The 15,376-nt window shown below is 38.9% G+C and overlaps 1 protein-coding gene across 4 annotated transcripts; it reads right to left on the reverse strand.

The window, feature by feature from the left end:
• Positions 1–4,952: 4,952 nt before the first annotated feature.
• LOC103453792 (pumilio homolog 6, chloroplastic) lies at positions 4,953–12,310 on the reverse strand. Of its 4 annotated transcripts, none has more exons than XM_070811131.1 (10): positions 12,161–12,310; positions 10,448–11,143; positions 8,860–10,145; positions 8,637–8,778; positions 8,428–8,535; positions 7,370–7,582; positions 7,151–7,261; positions 6,161–6,355; positions 5,809–5,980; positions 4,953–5,385 (listed from the first exon to the last, which is right to left on the reverse strand). In XM_070811131.1, exons 2-10 carry the CDS (start codon positions 11,081–11,083, stop codon positions 5,366–5,368), a joined length of 2,883 nt encoding a protein of 960 aa, XP_070667232.1. In that variant the 5' UTR covers positions 11,084–11,143; positions 12,161–12,310; the 3' UTR covers positions 4,953–5,365. The 4 variants fall into 4 exon arrangements, with proteins under 4 accessions (XP_070667232.1, XP_070667234.1, XP_070667233.1 ...); XM_070811133.1 differs by having other exon boundaries at positions 10,448–11,106; positions 12,161–12,306; XM_070811132.1 differs by having other exon boundaries at positions 12,044–12,271.
• Positions 12,311–15,376: the final 3,066 nt, after the last annotated feature.

The following is a 15,376-nucleotide window of genomic DNA, read 5'->3' on the forward strand; positions in this document are numbered from 1 at the left end:
AAAAAGAAAGAAAAAAAAAGAGTTGAGTTGGCTACGTGGAAAATGGAGAGAGAAAGTCTTTATTCTTCGTTGGAATCAAGGTCTAAGAATAACAAAATCATAGTGGTCTTCCCTATGTTCCTATTCGTTTGAAATTAGATATTTCTTCTTGGTTCAAACCTTCTGTTGCACAACATCTACACAGTTATGGTGATCTTCTCTCTTCCACCACCTGCCCAAACTGTTAAGTGGTCCTTGGAGGTCTGTTCCGCTTCCATGAATGGATCCACCCCTAACATCTTGTGTGGCTTAACCCAAACTGTCTGCCCATTAGTGCAAATAATCATTATATTAGAAAGAAAAACTATCCCTCTTTTGAAGGATTAGTTTTCTCATAAAAATGCACATGACCAGTATCTAATAAGCTTCAAAATGATACACCATGACTGAAATAACCTTCCAGCTAAGGGTGAAAATGTGATGGTCGACACTAAACTGATAATAAAACCCCATCGTAAAGGTGACGAAATACTATAAATTTCCTTAGTTATAACTTCGTTATTAGGTTGATAGTTGTTTATATCATACTTAGGGCCTCCGTATTTAGACCTCGTATAAATACTCGGGGGACTCAAATGTGATTATGTAATAAATGAAGGGGCAAATATGTAATAAGGGAGGAGCCCTTATTCTATAAAAGGGCCTCCTCACCATCACAAACCTCAAGCTCTGATCCTCACATACAGAAGCTCTCTCTCCCTCACAATCCTCTCACAAACAGAGAAATACAATATCAGTGTGGACGTAGCCCAAACATTGAGGTGAACCACGATACATCTTGTGTTCTTTACTTTCTTGCAAATTCACGGTCGGATTTATGTTGTTCTAAGACCCCTCCGGTTTTGTGCATCAACATTTAGCGCCGTCTGTGGGAATCAATACGAAAAGTTGTGTCGGTTCCCTTTCATTTTTTCACCTCCATCGTGGATCTGCAAAACCAAGAGACATTTTCTCTGTCTTTCCATTTTCTCTTGCACCGAGAGACACCACCATCACTTTCACCACTCTCTGTCACCACATCGTGCTTCAAACCTTCATAACTTGCATCTGCGCATTTTTTTTTTTACAGATTTTGGTGCTCTTCTCCATGAAACTCCGACAAGTTTGTGGGTTCTAGAGCTCGGGCTCAGTTCCAATCCATTCCAGCAGAGAGAAAGAGGGAGAAAGAGAGAATTCCATCTACAATTCCAAAGACGAATGCCACGATTCTCTGTGTTGGCTTGATTGAGTTCAGAACTTCAGAGGATCACCATTCTGCTATCTCATCCGCTCTCAAATCTCTCTTTCCACTACTATTAAACAATCCGAACCGGGTCTAACTCCGACCCACACACAAACAGAGCCCAAGATTTTGCATGGATGTTGAGATACTGAAAAGTGATCGAATTTGAGAGGTGGGTTTATCGGGGATCGAGGTTCTGCGAAATAGGTATGTCGCAAACCGATCAAAGAATGGAAGGATAGCTTTATCTCGTTTGTTCGAATCGGATTGGGCTACGAAATGGAGGGATGGCTTGTGCATTCTTTGTGTTCCATTTCGCCGCTGCTCTCACTCTCTCCAAAAAAAACTCAGGTCGGACCCATCGGCCACGGCGAGCCCAAACCCGAATAGCGTCCGAAGATGAAGCACAAGAGCGAGCTCAGCTATTTCCCCTCGGCGAACAAGCTGCTGAAGTTTGCTCTGATCAGCCTCAGAGGGTGCCTGGGCTTGCACTGTTTGTACTACGGGTGGTCTTTCGGGTCGGGCTCCCGGAGATCCGACAAAGAAGCTTCTGGGTCAGATGGAGTCGGCCCGCTTTTTGGCGGTTTCGTCCTCTATCACGATTTGGATGACTTGCATGACGACCAGGAGCACAACTCTGAAGTCACCAAAAGTTTGGCTTGGCTGGAGCAAGAATTGGCTAATGTGGACAGATCCATAACTCCATAGCTGGTACTAGCACCATACAATTCGGAGGTACCCACTTATTTCTTCTTGGAGGAGAACAAGTTACTGATTGGTTGAAAACTGTCGTTTCTGGATGAGGAGATGCGGCACCATACAAGAATAGCTTAATTTCCTAGTCTTTTCTATGACTCGAAAGAGGAGATGCAGCCTCTGTTGCCTCCCGTCCAGCTCGGCAAGATCACCGAAGGAGAATTAAAGCAGTAAGAAGCCTCTGCTCATGGCTACTAAGGGTGAGATCTATGACGTGTCCCAAAGCAGTGGGGTTGGTATACCAACATACAGAAGTGGCAAGCACAGAACAAGATAAGATTCCACTTCTAAAAAAGGGATGTCTGGAGATGAGAAAAGCCGAGGAGGAAGTGGATTTACAGTCACTGCTCACCCATGTTGTAAACCTACAAAGCAGAAAGCAAAAGCAAGGAATAAACACCCATACTGCAAAAGCAAGGAATAAACACCCCACCAGAATGATGTGATTTACTTTTCTTGTTTTTGAATGGTGTGATTTATTTTTCTTATCTTTCAGAGACATCTGTATAAACCCCATCAGAGGGTAAAACAAAAAAAAAACGGCAAGCTCAAAATAATGGGCTAGAATGTTATGTGGAGGGCAAATGCCCATATGCCCAAAAGAGCCAGACCCTCTATTATCACCAATCAGGTGATCAAAAGTACGTCCAGTACTACAAAAAATTATTCGGCAGCCTGCCTCTATTATCACTAACCAGGTGATTAAAAGTACGTCCAGTACTACAAAAAATTATTCGACAGCCTGCCGCTATTATGACCAACCAGGTGATTAAAAGTACGTCCAGTACTCCAAAATTATTCGGCAGCCTACCGCTATTATCACCAACTAGGTGATCAAAAGTACGTCCAGTACTCCAAAATAATTCGGCAGCCTGCCGCTATTATCACCAACTAGGTGATTAAAAGTACGTCTAGTACTCCAAAATTATACATGAGCATCACTCATATTAATCATACATAAACATTCATGAGCATCACTCATATCAATCATACATAAACATTCATAAGCATCACTCATGTCAACACTCATGAGCATCACTCATGTCAACATCCATGAGCATCACTCATGTCAATCAACATAAACATTCATGAGCATTACTCATGTTAATCAACTTTAAAAGCTTCATTTATAGAGCTCTAGCTTCGAAAGCTTCATTTACAGAGCTCCAGCTTTCAAAGCTTCATTTACAAAAGCTCCAGCTTCAAAGCTTCACTTTCAAAGCTTCACCTACAAAGCTTCAGTGCATGGTATACAAAGACTGTCTCCGAACAACCGCCACTTCGGCCCATACATGAATTCAATTTGAAGTCTCCAGCCAACAAACTCTATTAACTAAAGACTTGGGGGACTACATTATGTACCATATATTAAGCTTCCGCAACTGGGCTTCATGAAAAATACTTGGGGGACTTAGCCTATTATTTATGTATTGAGGAGCAAACCCTTATTCTATAAAAGGACTCTCTCACCTTCATTAGAGAGAGACTCCTAGCCCATCACTTATGTATTGATGAGCGAGCCCATATTTTATAAAAGGGACTCCCTCACCATCATTAGAGAGCATTGCCGCTTACTGAGCATCCGCCTCACCGCGAGCATCAACTCTAGCCCATCATTTATGTATTGAGGAGCGAGCCCTTATTCTATAAAAGGGACTCCCTCATCTTCAACGCCACAAGCCGAGCCAACCAAGGCAACATAAGCCACAAACCGAGCAGCCTCGCAACATGTGCTACTTCTAGTTGAGCATCATTTCACTTTGAGCACCGCCTCATATCAAGTATCAGTTCAAGACGACATCTAGTTACTTCGGACCACACATGGACTGAATTTCAAGTCTCCAGCCAAAAGACTCTCTTAACTGAAGACTTGGGGGACTACTGTTTATACCATACTTAGGGCCTTCGTATTTAGACCTCGTATAAATACTAAGGGGACTCAAATGTAATTATGTAATAAATGAACGGGCAAATATGTAATAAGTGATGAGCCCTTATTCTATAAAAGGGTCTCCTCACCCTCACAAACCTCAAGCTCTGATCCTCACATACAGAAGCTCTCTCTCCCTCACAATCCTCTCACAAACAGAGAAATACAATATCAATGTGGACGTAGCCCAAACATTGAGGTAAACCACGATACATCTTGTGTTCTTTACTTTCTTGTAGATTCACGATCGGATTTACGTTGTTCCAAGACCCCTCCAATTTTGTGCATCAACAATAGTATTTGGTCACCCGAGTCGGAATGTGTCAGCTGTCTTATCAATCCTTTACTTTTGAGTCCAAACATAAGATTGGATTAACTACATCCTACTTAAAGGCTTAAGTAAATCTAGTATCACATGGCAAGGTGGCATAAGATTATTACTTTAGCCTTTGGGTGGCAAGCATAGACCCCTCAAACTCGTGGTGTCACATATTCACAATTGGATAATGCTAGGAACATTAAAACTTTAAACCAAAATGACATATCAAATGATGTGTCACCAACAGAAAATAAGCAAGTTAATCAACACTTAAGTAATAATTCAATCATCAACATCAACATCATTCGGTTAATAAAATTTAATTTAGAAATTTAATCTTCCTAACATTACCCTTCGCAATTAGGCGTGAATATCACCTGAAAACCTCACATTTGAAAACCATCAGACATCAAGTTAGCTCAAGAGGGAGAGAGGTGAGTATACGCCCTACTAACCCGAAGACTCGGGGCGTGCTTAATGTGACCTCTGCATAAGGCGACAGAATTTCTCCTCCTTGACTTACATCTCCATACAACCTACCACTTTAATACCCTGCTTATTTACAAACTCAAAGCTACAAGGCTCGGCAGATTGAGCCTTAAACGTGTAGTTTGAACCAACGAAACGTTTATTTAGAGGGGACCGTGTTGCAATTTTTCTACGGTCGTAAACAAAAACGCCTACAATTTATCACAAAAACCACACATTTGCAACAAATAATGTGCTAAATAGATATACAGCATCAAGGTTTTTCCTACCAATAACTACAATCACTGAATTGTACGGCAATCAAATCGTCCTATGAGTACGTAAGTATATACTTCTTCACCATAAAACATATATTTACTAGCAACTACCAACCCGACCGACTTACCTACCAACGAAACATCAACCCCCTCTTACTGATGGTCGAATTGCACATGAAGCCACATGACAACTTGGCTGCACGGCCAAGCCACAGCTCCCATGAACAGGGTGCCACAGTAAACCAATCTCATGCTATTCTCTTCAATTTCCATGGGATACACATTCCCTGTATGCATTGACAAACCACAGATTCACTGAAGGTACTTTCTTGGATATTTTGCCTTCGTTCCCATCACGATCCTGATAGATTTTCTGCAGGCCAAAGAAAAACAAAAAGTATGGTCAAATGACGAATATACTTGTGAGATTGTCTTTGCAATGTTCGAAACTGTATGCCACTAGGAGGCACTAAAATTGTGTTACCCTGTCATTTCCTCTTCCAATTATCCATTTCTTTACCACATGATCAATTAAACAGTTCAAAAACCCAATACTTCATAAAATACCCTTCTCAATTTGCAATGGACGAAGGGCGCCAAACAAATTTTCCATTTTATAAAGAATTAGAACATAAAAGCGAGATTTCAAATGAAGTAGAGGCTACTTCAACCACATTTTGGTCATTTCCACCTCTCCGAGTTAATGAGGTTCAGCACGCATACTCCACATTTAATCGATGAAGCAGTACACATTATATGGTATACCAAGAGTGATACAAAGTTTAAGAGTACACACCTTCTCCAAATAGCTGCTCAAACCGTGCTACGATGTGCTTCCCATAAGTGTACTTCTTCAATGCGTTTGTATGAGCTCTTATACGATTAATTAATAACACCCGTTGACTATCATTACAGATATCAAGGGTCTTCTGCACCACATAATTTGCATATTGGTCCTTCATCATTACCTAAGACAAAAAAAATGGAGATTAAGCAAGACAAGTACGAGCTTCAAATGCACTTGTACTGCTTTGTAAAATAAAAACTGGCATGTGCGTGTTCGTGTACGTGTGTGCATATAAACATAAAGAACACAAGTAATGTATTTTTCCACTAGGACCAGAGGGCCAATGAACAATTCTCCATACCAACAAATTATCATTTCCTTCATTATGCCCAACGATCTCCCTAATTAATAGTTCTCGTTCTGCAGCACCACCATATTCCAAACATTTCTCAACAACATTTGAAGCAAACTTGTGCTGGCTCAGAGGTACGAAATGACCCGACAACTTGTTAATAATTTTCCTTCTTTCATTAGGTTTTCCCCTCTCCAATACATGCTGTCAAGCATAAAAAAATTCATTAGCCAGACAAATGATACAGATCAATCACATGTAGTATAGAGACGATGAAATATGTACTTGTAACTAGGAAGCATAAAGTACATCCAGAAATTTAGTTGGCAAAAAGTGTTGCACATATAGAACACAGAATATACGTCTCAGCTTTCAACTATTAAGAAGGAAAAAAAGCTAAACATGCACATTGTATACCTACAGAATCATGAGGGTAGGAGAACCAAATAGGCATCAGAGAGGGGGTTTTAAAACACCTTTCTCGTGTCATTCTACCGCGAAACATGTGTGCATCAAACAGTGTAAGTATGTGTGTGGAAGGCAATTTCTGGTGTAGACACAGTGACACACTGAACTACAAGCCCTCTTCTGTTACAAAACACTAGCTAGTCAACTTCTGGAGTCATGCCTTTCCAAAAAAAATTAAGCCATATGAGTTATTCTCACTATTGGATGCCTGTTTCTCCACCTCTGTCAAAGAAATTTCCATCATCAATTAGCCACACTGTTTACTGCTTGAGCCATACACCGAAGAGAACTTGAAGTGCTAGTAACCTATGGCCATCCTCTTCCTATAGGAGGGCAAATCTTATCATGAAATACATGTTCCTGTGCTCCCTATACGTGATACCTCTGTATTAAGTATAACCACTAAGACATCGATTGAGTTTCCATTATGCATTAATTAAATCTTTAGTGAGGCATATTAGTTCTTCAATGTGAGATCAACTGTCATAATAGATAGTAATTAATACTTAAAGTACAGAGTCCAATACAAACCTGTGTGACATAGTTGCCATACTGGTCCTGGGCAAGACCAGCAACAGACTCCAAGATCTCATCAACTATGAACTGGCATTGCAGCTCATCTGTACAATGTTCCAGAACTCTCTACAACAAACCACAAACAAGGAAACAGGTGAATTCTTTGCATGATAACCGAAGGAAGAGTGGCAAAGAGGGAAGAAAAGTGTTACAACCCCATAAGTTTATTGATACCTGTATAACACGACAGCCATAAGGATGGATTGAAAGTGTTGCAACTTGACCACGGAAAGCAGAGATTATAAACCTAATTTTTTCTGTTGGAATGCTCTCAATGCACTTTTGTATGACATGGTTTCCATTTTGATCACGAACACATCTCATAACATGCCCATCCAGCTCATGTACAAGCTGCACTTTCTGTTCAAGTTCAATAACCTCAAGTGCCTGCACCGGCCATAAACAATAAATGACATAGGCATAACATTATTGGACCAAAGAACACTAAGCTGGGAAGGCAATTATGTACCACACATTGCTTCCAGTTGCAATTACACTTTACTGTTTGGCCAATACCAATTGCTTTTAAAGAAAAAAAAAAGAAAAAGATAGACCATTTCATTATGAAAATATTGTTAGCAGCTGGTCAATGGGTAAACTATTCTAAAAGGAATAAAAGCATTTACAGTCCTCGACCCCGTCTCAGAAAAATTAAAAAAGATGCAAGGAGAAAGAATTACAAGTCAGAGACAAGAACAAAGTGCAGCAACTCTCTCATGCGCCAATAATTACAATAAAAAGCTCCTATAAAACACAATATAATACAATGAAGGCAAACGCCATAATACTGCAGTTGCAAAATAGTAACATTGATAAATAAATATTTGAGGTTGGAAAAGATAAATAAAAACAATATAAACTAAAAAAATCAGAAAGATAAGCAATTACACCCCCAAATATCTGCATTCAGTTTTGTAATTTTAATAATCACTGGTAATAGCACTTGATATCAAAAACCTATTCAGCACCTTCAAATACGTCTATATGAATAAGGGAAACAACTCAACAATATGGAGCTAAAATTTAGCATAACTTCCAGACAAGTCAAGATAAGCTACCAGTCAATTGAATCCATTTAGACACTTTTAAAACTGTTCTAGACTGCCCGCACCCACTAAAATAAATAAAGGAAACGATGAGTTGTATTATAAAATTGCAAATCATCAAACATGAATGTGCCACACGAAGTTGATTAGCACACAATTCAGCAACAACTTATCACACTTTCATACCTTTTGGATTACACGACAGCCATACATCTGCAAACTTAAAGGCAAAATTTGACCTGAAAGTTGATTGGCAAGTTCCTTTCTCTGCTGAGGGGTTCCATACTCAAAAAACTGAAATAACAAAGGAAGTGGAAATTAATAAAATGGCATGAACCCTGACATTTCTTTAAAAGGATATATATAGAGAGAAAAGAAAAAACTTAGAAACATACCTTCTGAATCACATAGTTACCAAAAACATCAGTCATTAGTTTAGAAGCATGTGGGAGAACTTCTTTGAATACAGAAGCCTTCTCTTCAACACTACAGTTTTCCAACTTCTGCTGAATAAATCGACTCCCATGTTGATCAGCACTGGAGTTGAAAAATTCATGATGACTTACTCATTGCGAACAATTAATAACAAAATCAACCAATTGAGCACAAAGAAAGTACCTGAATTCAACAATATGTCCTGTGATATCAGATAACTCAAATCTGCGGCCTTTGCCAGATTTCAACTCTTCAAGGAAATTATAAATCTTGGGGTCGTCATAACTCTCAAAGCCCCTGTGCCTTGGCCATGCAGGATACAAGCCAGTATTTATACCTGAACCTATGAGGGGTACTGGCGAAACTGGACTAGTAAGGGGAGGGGTTGGATACTGCATCAAAATACCAACATTTGGTGCACTTCCAAGATAGTTAGGAGTCATTGACCCTCCTCTTTGTGGGTTAAAATTCCCCATGTTTCCAATTCTCTGATGTTGGCTTTTGTGTTCATCCAAATAAGAACCGTGACTGGACACTTTCTTTGAGTCAACACCACCTCTTGATGCCAATGGATCAAATTGTCTTGGACCACCATACGAGTCCACAAAAGGCTGCTGGTGGTATTGCATGTACATAGGTTCAGAAAAAGAAGTTTGCAGCGGATATCCAAGTTGACCATAGAACTTGCTTGAATGTTGCATATCAGCACCAGGTGAGAGGATGCCCCCAGTTGCAACCCCAGATGTTCGAGCATTAAAGCTTGGACCCACAGTTCCATCAACAACCACAGGAACAGCACCCGGAGGATGGTATCCACCACTATATGGAGAAAAGGCAGTGGGATTCAAAGTATATCCACTAAGATATGGTGGAGTGAGAAAGCCCGGTCCTTGAATATTTGAGTAATATGGATTAGCTGAATTCAAGTAGGCTGCAGTTGCATATAGTGGAGGTGTGAACCCAGATGTCTGATGAACTGGTTGTACATCCGCTGCATACTTGGATGTATTATGAAGATACTGATCCATGCTAACATATGTACCGTCAGTTCCTTGAGAGGTTATTTGCGACTTGCCACTTTGAACTTGAAAAAAATTGTTTTGTTGCTGATGCTGCTGCAAGAAATGATTCTGGCAACTGCGCTCCCATTGTTCTTGTTTCTTTTGATTCTCTATCAAGTCCGATATGTTAAGAGCCTTCATTTCAGATTCAATGACCGCAACACTTGCATCATTAACAGCTGTGCTCCTGGAAATTTCAGAGGCGGGCGAGGAATCGTCATTTGGTGAAAGCGCTGTAGCATCAGCAGTTTCTGCATCCACGCTGGGCTTAATGGTAGTTGTCACATTAATAGCAGGATCATGCATGGAACTGGAATCTGTACTGTGATCATTGAATTCCTCAGGTACTTCCTTGCCTAATGTATGAGAGTGATTAGGGACAGGTGGTGAAGAGCAACCAAAATCTTCCTGGAAATAAAAAGATGATTTACATTTAAAACTATGATATTGTAAGGAAAGCAAAGCTAAAAACAACTGGTGACTACTTTATCGGCGCCTCCTCCTGAGTTTTTCCAACAGTAATTTTTTTCTGGGATTCAAAATATCGGTAAAAAAAATTAATTTCATTTGACCAATAGAAGCTATTTTAAGAGAGAAATTTCAAACATTACAACCCAACGACAAATAAACAAGAATGAAATTCTCAAGGTAATCATAGATAGGAATATATACACCTTGTTGAGTAAAATGTCAAGGTATCGAGTATGAACCTGTATTAAATCACCCACATTTTGGTGTTGGCCTACCAATGACGCAGCACCCTCTCCCAACCAAACTTCACTTGTCTGATCTACCCAATCATTAGAAAAGAGTTGGGAAGACTGATCATCCTCAGATTCTTCCTTGTGTGTAGGAAGTGATCCTTGAGACATATGCAACAGAAAATTGCCACTCCCATCTACAGGTCCCCGACTCTGGCTGAAACTACCAATATTGCGTGCCAGACGTCGATTCTCCCATGAAATAAGTGGACGAGGAAGTCTAGGATTCAAATTGACATTGGCACAGTAATATGCCAAATAAGCTGGATCAGCCCGTAATTGTTCCTCAGTCTCACACCTTTCAATAACACTACCTAGAGTTGCCAAGCTTCCATTCATGCTCGAGTCCTGCTGGGACAGCAGGTTATCGATGGCCAAAAACGAACCCTCCATACTTGGGGGTGCACTTCCACTTCGATTGGGGGAAACATCCTGTCCGCTGCTTTGAAACTTATGGCCCCTAAGAAGCAATTTCAACTCCTCTGCTGCCATATTAGCAGATGAAGGTGCAAGTTTTGCAGTCTTCTTGCGAGGAGCCCATTTTCCACTAGTTTCCGACATTCTTATTGGACTTTCTGTCGCCATGCTATCAGAAAATATAAGCCCCTCTGTAATATGATAGTATAAGCAACCTCACATACTCCTCTGGAAAACCAAGATATAATGGCATTTAAGTCAGAATATGGGGGACTATTGCAATAGACGATACAAATCCCCAATGGAAAGAACTATAAATGTGACAAGGACACCCTAGTCCTTGATCAGCATATGTTTAGTGAAAAAGAAATCACTAATATTTATTATTTACCTCCTTAAATAGTTAATAACTTCATGCCAGAAAGTAAATTACTTTTTTATAAACTAATAACTATTTCTGGAATACGTGAACTAGAATGTCCAAGAGAATATGTTGTCCTACAGAAGCAGAGGTGCTAACAAATTTTCAATAGTATCAACGCCTCATCGGTCTTCATATCCACCTTTGCTCAAATTGTGCTAGACAAATAGACTATATGCTCAAAAGTAGTATACCCTTTATATTTTTTATTTTTCACTTCCAATTATCAGCAAAACAATAATAATTCTGAAATTTCATTGCAAGTGAGTGCTTAGACCAGCAGATACCATGAAAGCTCAACCCCTTGCCAACGAAAAGTTACGAAAAGCAAAAACAGTCAAATTTGAAACCTCGAAACAAAGATTTCAACTCAACCAAGTAATGAAGTTTCTAAGTTTTCAGAAGAACCCAAAACAACCTTTATCACAAAACTCAAAACTCTCTTATTTCCCCCCAAATTTCTATCCAACCAAAAGCAAAAGTCAATTACTTATCATACTAATCAAAAGCAAAACATACATGATCACAAGCGAAACTCCTATTAATATCATCAAAAGATCAAAGCCCCAGCAGCAAATTACCCAGCCAAAACCATAAAAACACAAACTTTACAACAGCAACCATTCAAACACAGAGAAACGGAAGAGTAGAAAAAACCCAGTAGAATCCAAGCATTCAAATTCAGAAAAATGGTCAGAAAACAATACCAGAGAATTGGAGACTTCAGTAGGAAGAGAGAGAGAGAGAGTTATAGTTTTGAAAACCCTAGGTGGACTTTCTCTGTGACAGGAAAGTTTTGAGTGAAACGTTAGAGATTCCCTTACCAGATATACCAGCAGCCGACGGGAAAGGAAAAGATTCACTGTTGCAGACAAACCCTAGATTCTCTTCGGGGGTGGAGAGAGAAAGAGGGATATGGATTGGCCCCCTCCTATTCCTATCTGATGGGTCTACTGACAAATGACGGTAGTTTTGGCTCGTTTCAGCGGGTATTTTCTATTTAAAAGCCAATAACAATAGCAGATAAGCTTTTGCTAATTCCCATTTCAAAACATTTTTATTTTTCTTTCTTTTTCGAGTGCTATTTTTTCCTTTTTTTTCTCGTATCTGCATTTTGTAATAAAAATATGGTATGATTAGATTATCACTTAAGTATTGATAACATGATTTGTAAATTTGATCTAAAATGTTGGTGTACGTAGCATCACTCTTCCAATGGTGAACAATTGATCACAAAAAGGTTGATAAAAGTACAAATAACATGATAGAGAGATTTACAAATGACTACTTGGAATGAGTCATTTATAAATCACTATTACATACCTTTGTAATAATCATAGATGTATTTTTCAATTCCTCTTATTTTGTTGTAAATAGTGGTTGATAACTAGTGTGATTGTGTAAGCTAGAAGTATGAATTGTACAGAATTAAAAAGATCTTTTCTTGTACAATTTGTATTACTTGTAGGACAAGTAAAACTCATCATAATTAGTATAAATAAAGACATTAGGCATGAGAAATTACATACATAATTCCTCCTGCCCTTCTTTCTTTCTCTCTTCTTTAGCCAGCCACTCTATCTCTCTCTCAATGGTTAGTTTAACAACATATCTAACTTTATCTGATTCATTTCGTTTTCATTTTGCCTAAACGTCTTAGAATTTTAAAATTCCTCACTCAAACATACCATAAAGGAATGTCACAATCCTCATAGATGCTATTAAGGGTCATTTTTCTAGTGTTCCTGTGGTTTGGTATTGTTTCCAATCAAAAGAGGCAAGATCGTTATCGATATAGTACTTTGTTTTATGAGCTTTTCCTTGTAATCTTTTATTTTCATCTAAAAAACTAGCAATATAGTATGAAAAGTCGACAAATGAAGATTTTTTTCTATTAAAATGTTTTTGTGTAAAATTTATAGTTGTCGGAGGTTTTTTTTATTTTGTATTTCAATTTAGTATTTTTATTACGTAATATAGGAGATAATATATATATATATATATATATATATATATATATAACCTATTGTGAAGTATAGAGGTAACTAAAGTGAAACTACCAAGTCCTCGGAGATTATAAACTCTTTGTTAAGGACATTCAAGACCTTGCATAGTATTTCCCTGAAATTTCTTTCAAATATGATTTCATTGAAGCAAACTTTAAAGCAATAAACAAAAAAGAAGACTTTTTAACTAAAATAGTTTTTGAAATTGATGTAACTTCTCACTTTACTCTCTGCGATTTAAATTCAATAAAATTGGTCATGAGATTGTCTACCTAAATCATTTTAGTCATTTTATGAAAAATCTCCATTAAATTGAGTGGATTATTGTCAAATCAGCCCCTCCGCTTGGAGGTTTCTTCAATTTGAACTGAAATTTTTCATAGAATGACCAAAATGATTAACGGTGAATAATTTCAACGACCATTTATATTGATTTCAAATAGACCAAAGTAAATAATTATTTCAATTTCAAAGACCATTATACTAAAAAAAACCTAAAGAGAAAGGGAAAACACTACAAGTATTGGTGGGCCTATAAGCGTTAGGGTTTTTGGCTGACTTGGTAAAACGGACAAACAAAGATGTATGCTGATTACGTAGCGTCTTGTTTTTTTTTTTTTTTTTTTTGGAGAACCGTAGCGTCTTGTTTTGTATATGCTACCTTACGTATGTCAGCGGGAAGAAGGAGAAAAATAATAGTGTCTTTGCGTTTTCTAATGAAGTAACGTCTTGCATAATCGAATACGTACAAGTTAAGTCTACATTATTATTAGGGTTAATCTCTGTTTACTAACCTAAAGTTTCATGATTTTCAACATTTGGTACATGAAATTTTTTTCATCCTAGAGTCATACATCAAGTCTTAAATTTGGGACAGTTTCATACCTCCGTTAGTCAAACTGTTAAGTCTATCGTTAACTGATGACGTGGCGCTCATGTGGACAATTATTGGGCGCCACGTGTCATCCACATGGAAATTAAAAATAAATTATTTATAAAATAAAATAATTAATTAATTAAAAAAAATCACCCACCCCCCAAACATTCTATCACTAACGGGTCCGTTGTAAATTTAGTTAAAAGGACTCCACGAAGAAGAACGTCGGAGCTCCCCGAGCTCCGATCAACCCCAAAACCAAACAAAACCTAGACATATTATTTACTAAATTGAAGCTACGAAGGAGAGGAGTATAAATAGGGGTGTGTTATCCACACACCTTATTTTACTTCTCACACACCCTTGATAATTTCTGTCCGTTGATCTTCTTCAATTCATCCGATCCGACCGCCGAAAATTAAAAAGGTGTGTGAGAAGTAAAATGAGGTGTGTGGATATCACACCCCTATAAATATATCAATATTTGGCCCTGCCGTAGCTGGAAAGTGGTCGGAAAACGGCTTAAAAGCCGTCGGACCCTCATCGGAAAATTGAGTTTCTTGCTTTCTCTGTTCATGTGCAAATCCGACGTTTAAATCGCAAACTCTAGGTTAAAATTAAACCACCATGACGAAAATGAAAGAATCTTAAGCATCTTGAGGCTTACCCAGGTCGGAGCACCGTGAAATCTCGCCGGGAAGTATGGCGATGGTGGCTGCCATTGCTGCAGCTGTGCCTTGAGCACAGAGCAGAGAGAACGGGACGAGGGGAACGGGGATGTGCAGGGTAGACAGTGATGGTTGTTGATGGCAGTGAAGCTCGCCAGAGGGGTGAGGCGAGGTGGTGCCTCGAGCATAAAGGAGAGAAAGCGGGACGAGGGGAACATGAAGGTGTAGGGTAGATTGTGATGGTTGTTGGTGGCGGTGAAGCTCAATGGAGGGGCAAGGTGAGGTGGTGCCTCAGGTCGTTGTTGTTGTTGCAGAGGGAGGAGGGATTTGGGGAAGATAAAGGGGAGGGTGGGAGGGTGGGAACGGGTGGGATTTGGGGAAGAAGGGTTTTTCTTTAATTTTTTAATTAATTAATTAATTAATTTTTAATTTCCACGTGGATGACACGTGGCACCCAGTCATTGTCCACATGGGCGCCACGCCATCAGT

Source organism: Malus domestica, chromosome 13 (genome assembly GCF_042453785.1).
Source record: "Malus domestica chromosome 13, GDT2T_hap1".
NCBI lineage: Eukaryota > Viridiplantae > Streptophyta > Magnoliopsida > Rosales > Rosaceae > Malus > Malus domestica.

What these genes read in the sequence shown, in the direction of transcription:
- LOC103453792 (XM_070811131.1), bottom strand. Translation starts at nt 11,083, where the DNA reads ATGGCGACAGAAAGTCCAATAAGAATGTCGGAAACTAGTGGAAAATGG. An exon ending in GTAACTATGTGATTCAGAAG is followed by an intron (nt 8,536 to 8,636) that starts GTATGTTTCTAA and finishes TTGTTATTTCAG; the next exon opens with TTTTTTGAGTATGGAACCCC. An exon ending in ATGGCTGTCGTGTTATACAG is followed by an intron (nt 7,262 to 7,369) that starts GTATCAATAAAC and finishes GGTTTGTTGTAG; the next exon opens with AGAGTTCTGGAACATTGTAC.